Raw genomic sequence first — 18,019 nt, forward strand, 5'->3', positions numbered from 1 at the left:
TCATCAGTGCACACAATGTCTAAATTTATTAACTACGTATTTTACAATTATACCTCATATTTAGCCAGTCTTCACTAGTTACACATCCATAATCATACAGTATAATCATACAGTACAGTCAGAATCAGTAATATTGACTTTCAAATGCTTGACTGGGTAAAAACAGCAGTGAAAAGAGCAGGTGTCCCAGCTCTCTATAGACCCACTGCTATTCACACATCAGAGCTCTTCTAACTGTTTGTGACAGGATTTGTATAGAGGAAGGGGCTTTGCATACCTGGCCTGCCTCACTGCTCCACACACTTTAAGACCCCCAGTACTGATCAGTGACTGGCCAGTCCTTTCACAGACACTGACACAGGCAACACTATAATGATGTTGGTCGTTCTACTGCTCGTGATGCTGGGACTCCTTGTACAAGGTGAGAAAGACAGAACTATTTTAACTTGAGGTTTTAGTTATAGTTCACATTTTTGTTTTTTCTTTTCACAAAACAACTGTTTTGACATAAGTTGCTATTACAGTCTAAGTTACCAAAATTCTGCTGATTGTAATATGATAACGTGCATTGACATCCATTGCCATTTTATTTTTCAGAATCAATGGCAGATATAGTTCTGACTCAGTCTCCAGCAGCTCAGTCTATTCAGCTGGGAGACACAGTCTCTATCAACTGTACAGCCAGTCAGAGCGTTCACACCAACTCCAATGGCCATTATCTCCACTGGTACCTGCAGAAACCTGGTCAGGCTCCTAAACTTCTGATTTATTATGCCACGAGTCGCCAGTCTGGGATTCCCGATCGTTTCAGTGGGAGTGGATCTGGGACTCAGTTTACACTGAAAATCACTGGAGTCCAGGCTGAAGACGCAGGAGATTATTACTGTCAGAGTTTCCATCTGATCAGTGGTAGCTGGGTGTTCACACAGTGTTAGAGAGCTGTACAAAAACCTCCTTCAATCAGACTGCACAGAGACTGCACTGCTGCAGCTGGGACTTACTGCAGGTGCTGAGGGTGCACTGATCTGGGACATATTGCCAGTGTACCAGTAGGGGGCGACAATGAGCTTCTGCCCTAAATGTATGCCTCTCTGTACTGAAGAGGAGCTACTCTGTGTCATACACAGAATCCATAGCAGAGCTGCTGCTGAACCACACACACTACTGTACCTCAGCATCACAGGAAACATGTCGTATTTCAGCTCACAAGGAGCAATGATCACCTGGAGTTCACCCTAAGCAGAGGATGTGTACTTTCTCCTAGAGGAGGAATGAGTGGGATTTCAAATGAACTGCTGTCTGAAGGGTATTTTAAGTTGAATACATACATCAGTGTTTATGTAATTAAAGGTGTTTTTGTTCAGATGGGATCCTGGTGACAGCTCAGCCACAATGCACTGAATTGCAGAATTTATTTTCTGCAACAGTATTTCTTTGATTGGCACGATCATCTTTTGTTTCTAAGTTTCAAATTTTCTCATTAGTTATTCAATTTAAACACAACATTGCATGATACAGCATGAATAGAATTCCATAACAAGCTCCCGTATTATTCATTTGATCGTTTTAAACTCAAGGGATATCAATGCATTCATTTTGAACCCGATATCCCTAGAGCTTAATGCATTCAATTGCACAGGCATCCATTATATTTCAGGCATGGAGTTAGTACTGGGTTAGTATTACCAAAACCTGTTAGTGTTTGCTGAATAAATGCAGCATTGTGTATCTGGAAATTTGAAGGATGGAATATATGAAAGTGAGAAAACCCCTCAGATACCCGTCAAGTGTCAAGGTCACCAACTGTAAGAGACCCCTCTGATGCACCAAACAGCAGAAGTATCTGAGTGGAGAAGAAATGGGTGCACTCTTACCTGGTGCTACATGGAACAGGACTAATTTAATATTATTTCAATTATTTGACTCCAAAATAATGTTTTAACCTGTAATCTAACAGTTATGGGGACCTATTTTTCTCCATTCGAGAAGTGCAACATATACAATTAAATTTTTCAGTCCATGAAATCACAAGGAAACATTTAAATGACTAAAACATTCATTGAAGCCACTGAAAATTTTAAAATGGAGAAAATACAATTTTTTGGCCAATCTTTGGAGAATGTGAAATACAAATAGAAATTGTAATCATCAAATTTTTGAATATGTTGTTTTCTGAATATTTATGAATCGAGAATGCATTCTTCTTTACTTTATTCATTGTTGCATTTAAAATGAAAGCATAATTATTTCTTGGCTGCTAATCTTCATTTAAAAAATATTTTCTCACTTGAATGCACAATTGAATTTTCAGATTTCACAGTATTTATGATTATAGACATTTTAACTTTTCTTATATTGTGATACTTAAACTTTAAATTTAAGTATCACATTATTTTTCAGAACAGATAAGTAAGGGTGCATGTTTCCTCACATGTGAAATCTCTAATCTATTCTTAGCTAACTATGAAAATGAGCCCTCTACCTCCTCATGCTCAAACAGCTGTCTCAGTGGTGGGGTATTTTGGGCTGAGAAACTGCAAGCTGTGGGGGTGAAACTCAGATTTGCATATGCAGGGCGGGGCAGGCTGGTTCTGCTGTCCCTCAGTGGGACTGACTCAATCTGGGAATAGAGCAACACTGTGGCCAGGTGTCTGGGCCGTCCCCAGGGGGTTAGTGTGAGCAGAGCACACATCCTGCTGCACAGAACTGCACTGAGCGCGCTCACACATCACTGCTCCTCTCAGCAGGCCTCCAGAGCTGGGACTGCCCCTCCTTAACTGATTCCAGATAAGTAATTTCACACAGAACCTCTCATCACCTCCATCTGGTCTCTGTCTGAGTCTCTTATAAATTGGTATATAGTAATTTAGTAATTATAATTGTATTTTCCATGAAAAGAAAACTCATGTAATATTTCTTAGTGATTTCTCAATACATTTGTGTCAAATATACTATACAGACAGGAATGAAAACCTTTTTAGAATTAAACCACTAACTCAATAAATAATATATATTCTTTTTCAATTAACACATTTTTAAAGTTTTATTTTTATTAACTTATTTGAATTCTTGGGATTATTGCAAAAGTATTTCAGTGGCAAGAATGTAATTGTGATTTCATCAGAGTGAGGGCTGGCCTCTTGGTGGAATCACTACAGATTTTGCACAACAACACCAGGAGCACAAAAGTCCATTTTTTATAATAACAGCCAGTAAAACAATAACTTTTCAAAGAATCTTTATTATTTCAATGACTTTTATCTAACAGCTATCGCCAAAATCACACAAACACAAATAAGAAGGCAGGTATGCATATTTGTTGAGGACACAAGCAGAGCACATGTGAGACATTAGCAGTGACAGCTCAGGCTGGAGGAAGGATTCACACACAGGCCCAGCTCAGTGTGCAGCAGTAAGGAGCAGAGAGGCTGAGAGCAGAGCAGGGTAAACACAGTGTGATCAGAGTGTGTGAGCTGGGCCTGCACCCGCCCTACTCAGCACAGTCAGCTCTCCTCAGTGTCTGAGGGGGGGCAGCCTGGGAGCCCTTTGTGGCCTCACAGGTCAGTGACCCCGCCTTCATCCAGTCATCCGCACTGAGAGTCAGGGAGCTGCTCCAGCTGTACAGGCCGTCCTTCCCCAGGACCCCGGCGCTCCCGGCCACGCCCGAGCTCCTACTGGTACCGTCCACTTTCCAGCGCAGAGTCCAGTCTGACGGGAAGCCCTTGTTGGCCAGACACACCAGTGTGGCCTTCCCCTGCTTCACCTCCACACTGGAGGGGGGCAGGACTGTAAGGGCGGGGACTGTGTCACCTGGGAGACACGGCAGAGACAGTGAGGTCAGACAGTGGACCCCCCCCCCCCCCCCCCCATGTGTCAATCATTCTGTCCTTAAAATGAGACTGAGCCGTGAAATGTCATACAGTAGTTATCACTTACAACTAATTTGGAATGTCTGAAGAGACTTTATTCCCATTTGCTTCATATTCTAAAATATAAAGTACATTGGCATTATTAAAGGTTCTGTCTGCATGCCATTATTATCAGATCGTGACGGTAGTACTTAACAATGATACAATTCTTCATCACAACCAGAACTGCCTCTAGTGCACTACTTTCAATTTACTCCACTTTTTCAGCTTATTTCAGGAGCCTACCATAGACCCAATACAATACGCAGAACGTCTTGCAAAAGAATGGATACATAATGGTATTCACGCTGAAAACCTACAGAATGAACCACGAGGTTCCCGTTGTGTTCCTTCACGTGTATGAACTGAACGCGCACTCCGACAGCAAGAAACAATTTTCATAAAATTTTACATTAAGTTTTCAAAAGAATGACCCATTTGGTAAATATTTTCATTGCATTGGAAATTCCTCGCTTTAAAAAAAAAAATATATATATATATAAACATAATATAACGTAGACTAGAGAGAATGTTATGACATCAGAACATAAGAACACAAGTCTGTAATGTAACAAAAAATTTTTATATAATAATGCGATCGCAAATAAACATTAAAATAAACTAAATCTGAATGAATAAAACGATCGGATTTCATAACCAACACAAACGACAAAGTGTATGAAGTAGGCTATGATCCAATTTCATTTTAATGTGTGAAAAATGAATAACTCTGATTAAATCATTTTAATTTTTTATATTTAGTGTTCGGTGGACAACACTATTTTATTCCACATTTCTGAGAAAGAGATTGTCGTTTTGCAGACCGTGCCATAAATTACATTCTCCTACAGAGTGATCCTGCCGACGGCAAGGGAGCCAATGCAATTTAATTTAGTTCACCTCGAGCGCAAAATAGAAAGTTATTGCAGTACGGTCATCTAAACATCAATAGGCCTACGATAAAGACAAACTGCCTGAAGTCAAAATGGGCTAGAATAAAAAGTATTTGACATCATTTGACTAACATTTCTGTTTTTCATTCACGCATCTCCAGAATTACAATTTTGATTCACGACATTGAACTTCGGAAAATTACAGCATATTAAAAAAAGAACGCAAAAACATCGATAGTGAGGGATGTGGAAGAGAATTACTTACGTCCATCTGACAGTTTTGTGCCGCCACCGAAAGTGTACCACAGTGATACAGATTCACGCGCCGTACAAAAACCTCTCACTCTAGAGACACAGCCGATTCTTTACGACTTCACGCAGCTTTTCAAATGTATCAACGATTCGCTTGTAAAACAATGTTGCATGTACTTGGATTTGAATGTATCCGACACAAATGTATAGTACTCTTTTGAGCTTTTCACATGCATATCTTTTATTTTATTTCTAGCTCAACGACTGAATCAGCCGGCAGAAAATAGAATGAGGAATGTAAAATGCAAACAACCCGCAGAAACGTAATGTAAAACGAATGTATTAAAACAGATAGAATCTTCTAATATTTCTGCGGATGATGAAAAGCCTTGTTTGTATAGCCACTTACTGCCGACTTCCAGTTTGGTCCCGCCACCGAAAGTCCACCACAGTGATTCAGTCTGATTAACTGGCTGTACAAAAACCTGCATGTTGTGCACACTGTTGATCCGTCAGACATGTGTAGCCTTAGGAAGTCCCCTGCTGGAGAATCGTGGAACGACAATGAAGATGATTTACGGAAAGCTTATCAACGCAAGCCGTTACGTTGTCCGAGTCATCAATATTAAATATGTTTCAAAACACATTCAGTAACAAATGTTTTTCGATTCAGGTGAAATGATAAATGATGTGACGGTGACAGGTGTAGTAGCGCGAGATGAGCAGAGGAGCGCTGTTCACCTCCTCTTTGAAAAGCGTCATAGTTTCCTGCAATCGTCGAATCCCAGAGAAATTCAGTGCCATGGACAGCCACACAGGTATTCATTCAACCTTTTATAATTTGTACTTTTCTTAGTCTTACTCAGACCTCATTTTTAACACAACTTAAACAGAAAACATTCTTGATACAATTGCCACTTTAACTTAATTTAGAGTTTTGTCTTGATCAGTGCCAGTTCTATACCAGGGATAATAAGACTGACGTGAAAGTGGGAGTTTCAATGTTGTGTCACTGACAGATCCCAGTCCGTTAAAGTAAACAATAAGACCTCTGTGTATTCCTTGACTCTGTGTGTGCTCAGCTGGGAGACACAGGCTTGGGTCAGCATCTGTGGGGACGATCACACAGCACTAGTGAAGCAGTCCCAGAGTGAAGTCCCCAGGATCTGGGCAGTGGACCTTTTATCTGGCAGTGGGGAGCCTCTATGTGCTGCAGCTGGAGCCGCTCCTGGAAGACAGGCTGCTCCCAGGTGTTGGATAGTTGCTGTAGCTCCAGGGCCCTGGCTGGGCTGATCCACTCTGGCCTGCGGCTGCTGTCCATGGTCCTGCACACACTGGGGATCGGGAGAGGAGACAGGAGAGAGAGAGAGAGAGAGAGAGAGAGAGAGAGAGACAGAGACAGAGAGATGGAAGCTGGGCGGGGCATGCAATCCCTGCCTCACGAGAGATAAAAACAGCAGTGAATAGAGCATGTGTCTGAAAAATCAGAAAACATTCACTGTAATACAGTATTTCACTTTTCATTGATTCTGTATAGATTACATTACATTACATTACATTACAGGCATCTGGCAGACGCTCTTATCCAGAGCGACGTACAACAAAGTGTATAACCATAACCAGGAACAAGTATGACGAAACCCCTAGAGAGAAGTACCGGGCCAAGTGCAGGGAACAACCGCATAGTTCAACTTGGACCCTGAAGGTTAAACTGATTAACACTAACAATGAGAACGGCAACAATGCAGTCTATGGAAAAAATACAAGAAGTAGTTAAGACAGTTATTGCACCTAAGTCACCTACGAAACAGCTGCCTAGTTATAACCCTAAGCTTACAGTCATTTACAGGGGGGAAGGGAGGGATGGGAAGAGGTGCAGCCTGAAGAGGTGAGTCTTCAGTCGTCGTTTGAATTGGGTCAGTGTCTCAGCTGTTCTGACCTCCACAGGGAGGTCATTCCACCATCGTGGGGCCAGAACAGACAGGAGACGTGTTCTGGAAGTGCAGGTGCGAAGAGGGGGAGGTGCTAGGCGTCCTGAGGTAGCAGAACGGAGGGATCTGGCTGGCATGTAGGGTTTGAATATCTGGTGGAGGTATGCTGGGGCTGATCCCTTGACTGCCTGGTATGCTAGGACCAATGTTTTAAATTTGATGCGAGCTATAACAGGCAGCCAGTGGAGGGCAGTGAGCAGGGGAGTGACGTGGGAGTGTCTGGGGAGGTTGAAGACCAGACGAGCCGCAGCATTCTGAATGAGTTGCGGGGGTCTGGTGGCAGATGCTGGTAGTCCAGCCAGAAGTATAGATATACAGCAAATTACTAATTCACTGTGTCTGGCTGATGTCCCTGACTGTTTGATCTCTTATAATGAACCGGTCATCAGTGCACACAATATCTACATCTATTAACCATATATTTCTCAATTAAACCGCATATTGAGCCAGTCTTCACTAGTTACACATCAATAATCATGCAGTCAGAATCAGTAATATATACTTTCAAATACTTGACTGGGTAAAAACATCAGTGAATAGAGCATGTGTCCCAGCCCTCTACAGACCCACTGCTGTTCACACATCAGAGCTCCTCTAACTGTGTGTCACAGGATTTGTATAGAGGAAGGGGCTTTGCATACCTGTCCTGCCTCACTGCTCCACACACTTTAAGACCCCCAGTACTGATCAGTGACTGTCCAGTCCTTTCACAGACACTGACACAGGCAGCATTATGATGATGTCAAACTTTCTACTGCTGGTGATGCTGGGACTCTTTGCTCAGGGTAAGATTGACGGATCCAGTTTAACTTTGGATTTTTGTCATGCTACATTTTCTTTCTTTACTTTTAACAAAGGAACTTTGTTCTCAGCATTGTCATAAATGTATAGTCAAATTTACCAGAATATTGCACAGTGTTTGAGAATATTAATGTGTTTTGTTTTTCAGAATCAATGGCAGACATAGTTCTGACTCAGGATCCAACAGTTCGGTCTGTTCAGCTGGGAGACACTGTCTCTATCAGCTGTACAGCCAGTCAAAGCGTTTACGGTGGCAGCAACCTCCACTGGTACCTGCAGAAACCTGGTCAGGCTCCTAAACTTCTGATTTATCTTGCCACAAGTCGCCAGTCTGGAATTCCTGATCGTTTCAGTGGGAGTGGATCTGGGACTCAGTTCACACTGAAAATCACTGGAGTCCAGGCTGAAGATGCAGGAGATTATTACTGTCAGAGTTACCACAGTCCCAATGTGTTCACACAGTGATACAGAGCCGTACAAAAACCTCCCTCAGTCAGACTGCACAGAGACTGCACTGCTGCAGCTGGGACCTACTGCAGGTGCTGAGAGAGGAAGCACTGACCTGGGACAGCAGTACTGCCAGCTGGGCTGTAGGGGGCGAGAATGAGCCACCACCGTCAGTGCACACCTTTCTGTACTGAAGAGGAGCTGCTCTGTGTCACACACAGAACCCATAGCAGAGCTGCTGCTGAAACACACACACTACTGTACCACAACATCACAGGAAACATAGAGTATATCAACTCACAATCAGCAATCATCACCATATTGCTCTTGAGTTTCATCACATGCAGAGGATGTGTACTTTCTCCCAGAGGTGGATTGAGTGGGGTTTCAAATTAATTGCTTCCAGACAGTTATTATGAGCATGTATTCAGTTCATTCATGATGATATATTATTAATGGTGCATCTATTCTGGTGGAATCCTTGTTTCATCACAGCTGTGCTGGACTGAATCACAGTCTTAGATTTGACTGTTTTCTGAGATATAATGTTTTTTATTTCGATGATCATCATTTTTGTAATAATCAGTGAAAATGGTCATGGTGCAATTGTGTGACTCAAATGAGTGATTCCAAAGCATATTGCCTTCGGTTTTTATGAAGCATAAAAGTAGCAAATATCATTATTAGTTATCACCCTTCAAGCATTTTACTTCATACAAAACAACATGAATAAAATTCAATGAAAAAGTCACTTGTTATTAGACAGGGGATTTTTTTTAACTGAAGGGACATGAAGCAGTTGCACATGCATCCATCATATTTCAGGCTTGGATTAGGTATTGGATTAACAAAACCAGAACATGTCAGAGTTCAGTGAACAAATGTAGCATTGTGTGCCTAGAATTTTCAAACAGAGGGAATGTAAAACCAGCAAACATAGAATTAAAATCATGAATACCAGTAAAGCAGCCACTCTGGTGTACATCACCTTGTTGGGCAGTGAATGACAGTGATCCGCATGTGTAACTACAGGACACATAAGGGCTCTTACACACACCATACAGACAGTGAATACTGCATCACTCCCTTTGTAAACCCATTGAGTTACTGCTGTAATCTTGTGAAAGAAATGTAATGATTTAGCTGAAAGATAAAGGAGGAACATGAAATGTGCATTGATGGTAGCATTATTTATCATGCAATTTAAAAACTTAGTATGAGATAAATCAGGAAACATTCAAAATAATATTGTATTTCAGTTTTCATTAATTCCAGATGGATTTACTTCAAATGAATAATTCAAAGCGCCTGACTGATGTCCATGACTTTCTGATCTCCCATAAAGAAACTGCAATAATAACACACAATGTGAATTTATTCAACACATATTTTATACAATCTTGAGACATATTCAGCAAGCCTTTTTTCACCAGTTATTTGTCTAAAATCATACATTGCAATTCCACAAACAGTAAGACTGACATTTACACATTTAACAGGGTAAAAACAGCACGTGTCCCAGCCCTCTACAGACCCACTGCTGTTCACATATCAGAGCTCCTCTAACTGTGTGTGACAGGATTTGTATAGAGGAAGGGGCTTTGCATACCTGTCCTGCCTCACTGCTCCACACACTTTATGACCCCCAGTACTGATCAGTGACTGTCCAGTCCTTTCACAGACACTGACACAGGCAGCATTATGATGATGTCAAACTTTCTATTGCTGGTGATGCTGGGACTCCTGGCACAGGGTAAGAAAGATGGATCCATATTTTTACTTGATTTTAGTTATAGTTCACAGTTTCTTTTCTTACTTTTAAAGACATTAATGTTTTTTACAAGAGTTGCGATTGTTATCTTGTCAAATTAACCAGAATATTGTTTTGATTTCAAATATTAATCGGCATTTATCATTGTGCATTGATATCCATTTCCATGCTTTGTTTTTCAGAATCAATGGCAGATATAGTTCTGACTCAGTCTCCAGCAGCTCAGTCAGTTCAGCTGGGAGTCACTGTCTCTATCAGCTGTACAGCCAGTCAGAGTGTTTCCAGCAGCTACCTCCACTGGTACCAGCAGAAACCTGGTCAGGCTCCTAAACTTCTGATCTATAGTGCCACTACTCGCCAGTCTGGGATTCCTGATCGTTTCAGTGGTAGTGGATCTGGGACTCAGTTTACACTGAAAATCACTGGAGTCCAGGCTGAAGATGCAGGAGATTATTACTGTCAGCAAAGCAGTAGCTCGCCGACACAGTGATACAGAGCCGTACAAAAACCTCCCTCAGTCAGACTGCACAGAGACTGCACTGCTGCAGCTGGGACCTACTGCAGGTGCTGAGGGGGGAGGCACTGATCTGTGACACTGAAGGGCTCTGCTCAAATTCTGAGCTGTTTTGTGCATTAATAACGCTCATTTTTTAATATTTAATACAATTTCTCCAAATGTGAGCACATCCAAAATCTTCCTTTTAAGATCCGTTTTAATTATATTAGCTTTTCATTGAATGAATACACTTGAGATACTGGCACTTATACACTTGAGATATCAGCACTTTGTAAACACAAGGAAATGATGCACCGATTTAACAAAAGACTGGAGTGGAGAATTGCAATTCAATGACATTTCCTGGACGAGAGGTGGGACTCAACACACACAAGTGAAATATCTTGAATGTAAAGTTTGTACGTATTTGAGGTTTTTTCAGGGGTAAATTATAATGAAGGATCTAAACAGATTTTTTGGACATTGGTCAATGTTCCCTTAATTTTGATGATGAGACCCAGGAACATTCTAGGATAATTCATGTCCTGTAGTTGCACAGCATCTTTGGAAATTAATACGGAATACCAATGAGCTACTGGCTACAGGGCATTCAGTGATGAGAGTGGCTCTCACACCCCCAGCAGTGTTCCTCCTGCTCTTTCCCAAACTCCAAACTCAGCTCCATCTTCAGCACTGTCTTCACTTTCACCCTCGGTTGTGAAAAACTGATACATCGTAGGAAATCTCGCTCATTCATTTGCATGGATGTTGGTGTGAGCAAAAGCATTGTTCAAAAGTATCGTCATGATTTACAATAGGTGGAATTTTCATACTTACAGAAGACTAATTTAAGTATAATTTTGGCCAAATTTGAATAAGTAATGCAGGATTGATCCTGTGCTCCATTCCAAATTTTCAAGTAATCAGCATTCTATGGCTGTAGGTGACACCACTATGAGTTGAGCTTCTATACATGGCACAAGCTGCCATTACACTGCGTGACCACAGGGAGGAAACAGAGAGTCCTGTTTTACTCTTGATGTAAAAGAACTACAGTTTAATGAGTGAGCGGAAACTACAGGGCCCTGTTTCATAAAGCAGGATTACTGAGTTAGCTGGATAAGTGCACTGAGTAAAACCCAGAACCATCCAAAATATGGCACATGGTCTGAAGTAAAAAGAGCTGTTCCGGGTTTTACTCAGCACAGTTACCCAGCGAACTCAGTAACCCTGCTTTGTGAAAACCCCCGCAGGCTGGTATTACATTTAGACCTAATGGGTGCAGTCTAAAGCAGCCCCACAATACAGTAGTCTGTCTATATTAGCTGAACAGGATGTATACTTCCCCTGTACATCTAAGTAAGTGATCTGCAGTGGGGGAAAGCAAGTGGTTACTGGGAGAATGTGCATTATGGGAGATGCAGTTTCTCTGTGCTCTCACAAAGTGATGGAGGACATTGAAATAATGGGCATGGAAGATGGAAGGCATGACTCCATAAATATAATCTCAGATAGAAAAAAGAAAGAAAAATAAATCAGTGAAAAACAATAATGGGCGTTCCACTGCTGCACTGGAGATCATAGCAGTAGAGAGTGAAGTAGAGAGTTCCCTTCTACAGTTAGCACAGTAATCCCTCTGATAACACAAAGAATCTCATTATAATCATCTGAAAACTACAGTGCTAAATATGAGGAAGGACCTGCTCATTATGACAAAAGACAAAGGTCATTCTAACAGTGTTTTAATTCACATTCTTTCCAGAAGGATAAACAACATTTGAATAATTTCCTGTGCATGTATGATGTTACTGAATTTCTTATTTCTGATACTGAAACGTCTATCAGAACAAACAACACAGACATTCATTAAATACACATTTTCTGGAATATTAGTCAATATGCTGTCACCCGTGACCAATTGTGGATCTATAAAAGTGCAATCTCATTTCAGAAATAATTCACTTCATGCATGCAATAAATATCTTGTCTGGATAAAATAGCATAGACTGTAAATGAATAATTCCCTGTACCTGACTGATGTCCCTGACTTTCTGAACTCCGTGTAATGAACCTGCAATCAGAGCATACAATATGTGAATATATTAAACACAAATTTAACAATCATACCTCATATTCAAGGCAAGGCAAGGCAAGGCAAGGCAAGGCAGGTCTATTTATATAGCACAATTCATATAACAATGGCAATTGAAAGTGCTTTACACAGTGCATAAAAATACAGATCAGGGTGAATAGGTACGAAAATACAAATAAGTGAATATATAATTTAAAAAAAGATAAATAGAGTAATAAGAATAGATAAATAAGTACAAATAAATAAAACTTAATTAGTCATAGATACTGCAGAACATGAAGTTTTTAAGCCTAGTTATGAATATATTTAGTGTTTGGGCCTGTTTGAATTCTTCAGGGAGTTTATTCCAGATGCACGAGGCAGAGTGACTAAAAGCTGCTTCACCGTGTTTTGTTTTCACTCTTGGAGTGTTTAATAGACTGGACCCAGCTGACCTTAGGGGTGTAGCTGGAATGTAAGGTGAGAGGAGGTCTGATATGTATTTTGGTCCAAGATTTATAGACAATTAGCAGTACTTTGAATTCAATTCTCTGACTGCTTGACAGTGTAGAGATCTGAGCCAGTCTTCACCAGTCACACGTGATACAATGTCAGAAATAGTAAAGGTGATGTTTGAATGTTTTACTGGGCAAAAAAGAAGTGAAGAGTGCACATGTCTCAGCCCTCTACAGACCCACTGCTGTTCACATATCAGAGCTCCTCTAACTGTGTGTGACAGGATTTGTATAGAGGAAGGGGCTTTGCATACCTGTCCTGCCTCACTGCTCCACACACTTTAAGGACCCCAGAACTGATCAGTGACTGTCCAGTCCTTTCACAGACACTGACACAGGCAGCAATATGATGATGTTAAACTGTTTTCTGCTGGTGATGGTGGGAGTCCATGTACAAGGTAAGAAAGACAGATCCATTTTACCTTGAGATTTTAAAGTGTTCTTCTTCTTTGTTTACTTTTTCACAACACAAATGTTTTTACAACAATTGGCATTTTGTGTAGTCAAATTCACAAAAGAATTGTGCATAAATTGAAAATATTTATCTGCACTGACATCCATTTCCATTTTGTTCTTTTTCAGGATCAATGACAGATATAGTTCTGACTCAGAATCCAGCAGCTCAGTCTGTTCAGCTGGGAGACACTGTCTCTATCAGCTGTACAGCCAGTCAGAGTGTTACAATTAGCTCCTACCACTACCTCCACTGGCACCTGCAGAAACCTGGTCAGGCTCCTAAACTTCTGATTTATCTTGCCACAAGTCGCCAGACTGGGATTCCTGATCGTTTCAGTGGGAGTGGATCTGAGACTCAGTTTACACTGAAAATCACTGGAGTCCAGACTGAAGATGCAGGAGATTATTACTGTCAGAGTTACCACAGTGGTGGTGTGTTCACACAGTGATACAGAGCCGTACAAAAACCTCCCTCAGTGAGACTGCACAGAGACTGCACTGCTGCAGCTGGGACCTACTGCAGGTGCTGAGGGGGGAGTCACTGATCTGGGACACCAGTATTTACAGCTGGGCTGTAGGGGGCGACAATGAGCTACAGCCCTTAATGCACACCTCTCTGTGCTGAAGAGGAGCTGCTCTGTGTGACATACAGAACCCATAGCAGAGCTGATGCTGAAACACGCATACTTCTGTACCACTACATCACCGGAAACACATAGAATCATTTCACAAGCAACAATGATGACCAGGTTTGGCTGAGTTCACCCAATATCAGAGTATGTGAACATTCTCCCAGAAGTGCAATGAGAGGGATATTCAAATTAATTTCTTTCAGAAAGGTATTTTGATTATGTATTCAATACATAGATGATAACTGGTTACCTGCATGTCACCCAGTGCATGCTGGGATAGGCCCCAGACCCCCCCCCCCCCCCCCCCCCCCCCCCCCCCCCGCGACCCTGCCCAGGATAAGCAGGTATAGATAATGGGTGGATGGATGGATGGATCATAACTGGTGTCATTAAAGGTATTTATTTTCAGATGGGATCAAACTGATGTCTTAGCTGTGCAGTCAATTTTAAATTCATCTCCAATCTCCAATTGCACTAAATTTGGTATGCCTAATTTGCAAACTACGTCCAAGCATGCCCTCATGTGTGGTCCTGCTTCCAGCTCAGGAGAGTAAGGACTTCTCACATTTCTCCTCAAAATGACACAGTACCACCCTGCTGCTTCGTTTCACACTGCAGCCACAAGAGCTGCGCACACACAGAAAAGGGGTGGAGGAGATCCAATCATACGCATGCGCAGGGGACAAGCCACTGGTGCACGGACGGCCAACAGCGATTTACTCAAGCAACATTGCTCTCCCCATCGACTAAATCCCTTCCATTAATCCATTGGCTGACAAAGAGCTAGTTGTGCATCAACCCAGCAGGATATCTGGCCACAGTCAGTCTGAGACAATGGCACTCACTAATGTACAGCATGCGGGAATCTTACCGAGGGAGCTACCCAGCAGCCCTTACTTCAGCCTTATAACCACTTAGACCGTTGTACTATCCTCATTTTTACCTCTACTACATTTCCCATACACAGTGAGCACCATGATGTTTGGGACATAGACATATTTTTTCTTTATACTCCAAAGATTTTGTTTTGTAAACAAATAATTCAAAGGCGGTTACTGTTCAAAATCATAGCTTTTATTTAAAGGGATTTATATACATTTTATTTTCACTATTTACCCACAGGAAGGACAGAGTGCTACTGTGTCGTCTGATGAAAACACACAACAGTAAATAATATAATTATACAGTATAATGCTAGAAAAAGTAATATTGACATTTGAGTGTTTAACTGGATAAAAAGCAGCTGTGAGCAAAGCATGTGTCCCAGCTCTCTATAGACCCACTGCTGTTCACACATCAGAGCTCCTCTAACTGTGTGTGACAGGATTTGTATAGAGGAAGGGGCTTTGCATACCTGTCCCGCCTCACTGTTCCACACACTTTAAGACCCCCAGTACTGATCAGTGACTGTCCAGTCCTTTCACAGACACTGACACAGGCAGCAGTATGATGATGTCAAACATTTTACTGCTGGTGGTGCTGGGACTATTTGCTCAGGGTGAGAAAATCTTATTTCATTGTAATTTATCACTTGGGGGTTTTGGTCATATTTTAGAAAATGTTTGGTAATTTTTCATAAAATCTTTTGCTGTTTTTATATTCAAATTCACAATTATATAAAAACTTTATTGAAATATTTATGTTCAAACTAGCGTTTATTCTTTTTCAGAATCGATGGCAGATATAGTCCTGACTCAGTCTCCGTCAGCTCAGTCTGTTCAGCAGGGAGACACTGTCTCTATCAGCTGTACAGTCAGTCAAAGCGTTTATGGTGGCAGCTACCTCAACTGGTACCTGCAGAAACCTGGTCAGGCTCCAAAACTTTTGATTTATTATGCCACAACTCGCCAGTCTGGGATTCCTGATCGTTTCAGTGGGAGTGGATCTGGGACTCAGTTTTCACTGAAAATCACTGGAGTCCACGCTGAAGATGCAGGAGATTATTATTGTCAGAGTGCGCATCTCATCAGTAGTAGCTGGGTGTTCACACAGTGATACAGAGCCGTACAAAAACCTCCCTCAGTCAGACTGCACAGAGACTGCACTGCTGCAGCTGGGACCTACTGCAGGTGCTGAAGGGGGAGCCACTGGGCTGTGACCACAAGGGGCTCTGCTCAAATTCTGAGCTGTTTTGTGCAATAATAACTTTCTTATTCTAATATTTAATGCCATTTCTTTAAATATTAATGTGAGCACATCCAATACTTTCCTGTTAAGATCCATTTAAATTTTATCAGCATAAACCTTTCATTGAAGGAATACACTTGAGAAACTTACACTTACACACCTGAGGTATCAGTACGTTGTAAACACAAGGAAATATAAACAGATTTAACTAATGACTGGAGTGGTGAATTACTATTCAATTACGTTTACAAGACCAGAGGTGGGACTCAACACATACAAGTGAAATATCTTGAATGTAATGTTTTTTTTTTTTTTTTACATATTTGAGGAATTTTTCAGGGGTAAATTATAATTTAGAATCTAAACAGATTTGCACATTGGTCAATGTTCCCTTAATTTTGATGATGAGACCCAGAAAAATTCTAGGATAATTCATGTCCTGTAGTTGCACAGCATCTTTGGAAATTAATACCGAATACCGATGAGCTACCGGCTACAGGGCATTCAGTGATGAGAGTGGCTCTCACACCCCCCAGCAGTGTTCCTCCTGCTCTTTCCCAAACTCCAAACTCAGCTCCATCTTCTGCACTGTCTTCACTTTCACCCTTGGCTGTGAAAAAACTGATACATCATAGGAAATATCGAACATTAATTTGCATGGATGTAGGTGTGATCAAAAGCATTGTTTTTAAGTATCGCAATGATTTACAATAGGATACATTTTCATGCTTACTGAAGACTGATTTAAGTTTAATTTTGGCCAAATATGAATAAGTAATGCAGGACTAACCCTGTGCTCCCTTTTAACTTTTCAAATAATCAGCATTCTATGGCTGTAGAGGACACCACTACAGGTTGCTGTTCTATACATGGCACAAGCTGCCATTACAATATGTGACCACAGGGAGGAGACAGAGAGTGCTGTTTTGCTCCTGATATAAAAGCACTGCAGTATAACGAGGGAGAGGAAACTACAGGGCCCTGTTTCATAAAGCAGGATTACTGAGTTTGCCAGGTAAGTGCACTGAGTAAAACCCGGAACCTTCCAAAACATGGCACATGGACTGAAGTAAAAAGAGCTGTTCCGGGGTTTGCTCAGGATGGCTATTCAGTAATCCTGGTTTGTGAAAAAAACCCCAGGCTGGTATAACATACACCTAACCGGTGCAGTTTGAAGCAGCCCGACAATGGAGTAGTCTGTCTATATATGCTGAACAGGATGTACAGTGCCCCCCCCCTACATGTAACAGAGTGATCTGCAATGGGGGAAAATAAGTGGTTGCTGGAAGAATGTGCATTTTGAGAGATGTAGTTTTTCTGTGCTATCACATTGTGATGGAGGACATTGATAAAGTGAGCATGGAAGATGGAAGGCATGACTCAATAAATACGATTTCAGATTTTTTTAAAAGAAAGAAAAATAAATCATTGATGGAACAATAATGGGCATTCCACTGCTGCACTGGAGATCATAGCAGTAGAGAGTGAAGTAGAGAGTTCCCTTCTACAGTTAGCACAGTAATCCCTCTGATAACACAAAGAACCTCATTATAATCATCTGAAAACTACAGTGCTATATGAAGGAAGGACCAGGTCATATTGACAAAAGGAAATGCTCACTCTAATACAGTTTTAGTTTACATTGTTTTCACAAGGATA

General features: G+C 41.3%; 4 gene segments (V, D, J or C); 3 read left to right on the forward strand and 1 right to left on the reverse strand.

The window, feature by feature from the left end:
* Positions 1-340: 340 nt before the first annotated feature.
* LOC118233503 lies at positions 341-977 on the forward strand. The segment is given in 2 exon segments: positions 341-421; positions 598-977. Coding segments are annotated over 2 exon segments (387 nt in total).
* A 2,305-nt stretch (positions 978-3,282) lies between these two features.
* On the reverse strand, positions 3,283-5,607 carry LOC118233499. The segment is given in 2 exon segments: positions 3,283-3,810; positions 5,463-5,607. Coding segments are annotated over 2 exon segments (402 nt in total).
* Positions 5,608-7,774: 2,167 nt separating this feature from the next.
* LOC118233525 lies at positions 7,775-8,310 on the forward strand. The segment is given in 2 exon segments: positions 7,775-7,829; positions 7,994-8,310. Coding segments are annotated over 2 exon segments (369 nt in total).
* A 1,683-nt stretch (positions 8,311-9,993) lies between these two features.
* On the forward strand, positions 9,994-10,553 carry LOC118233543. The segment is given in 2 exon segments: positions 9,994-10,045; positions 10,246-10,553. Coding segments are annotated over 2 exon segments (360 nt in total).
* Positions 10,554-18,019: the final 7,466 nt, after the last annotated feature.

This window comes from Anguilla anguilla, chromosome 8, assembly GCF_013347855.1.
Source record: "Anguilla anguilla isolate fAngAng1 chromosome 8, fAngAng1.pri, whole genome shotgun sequence".
NCBI lineage: Eukaryota > Metazoa > Chordata > Actinopteri > Anguilliformes > Anguillidae > Anguilla > Anguilla anguilla.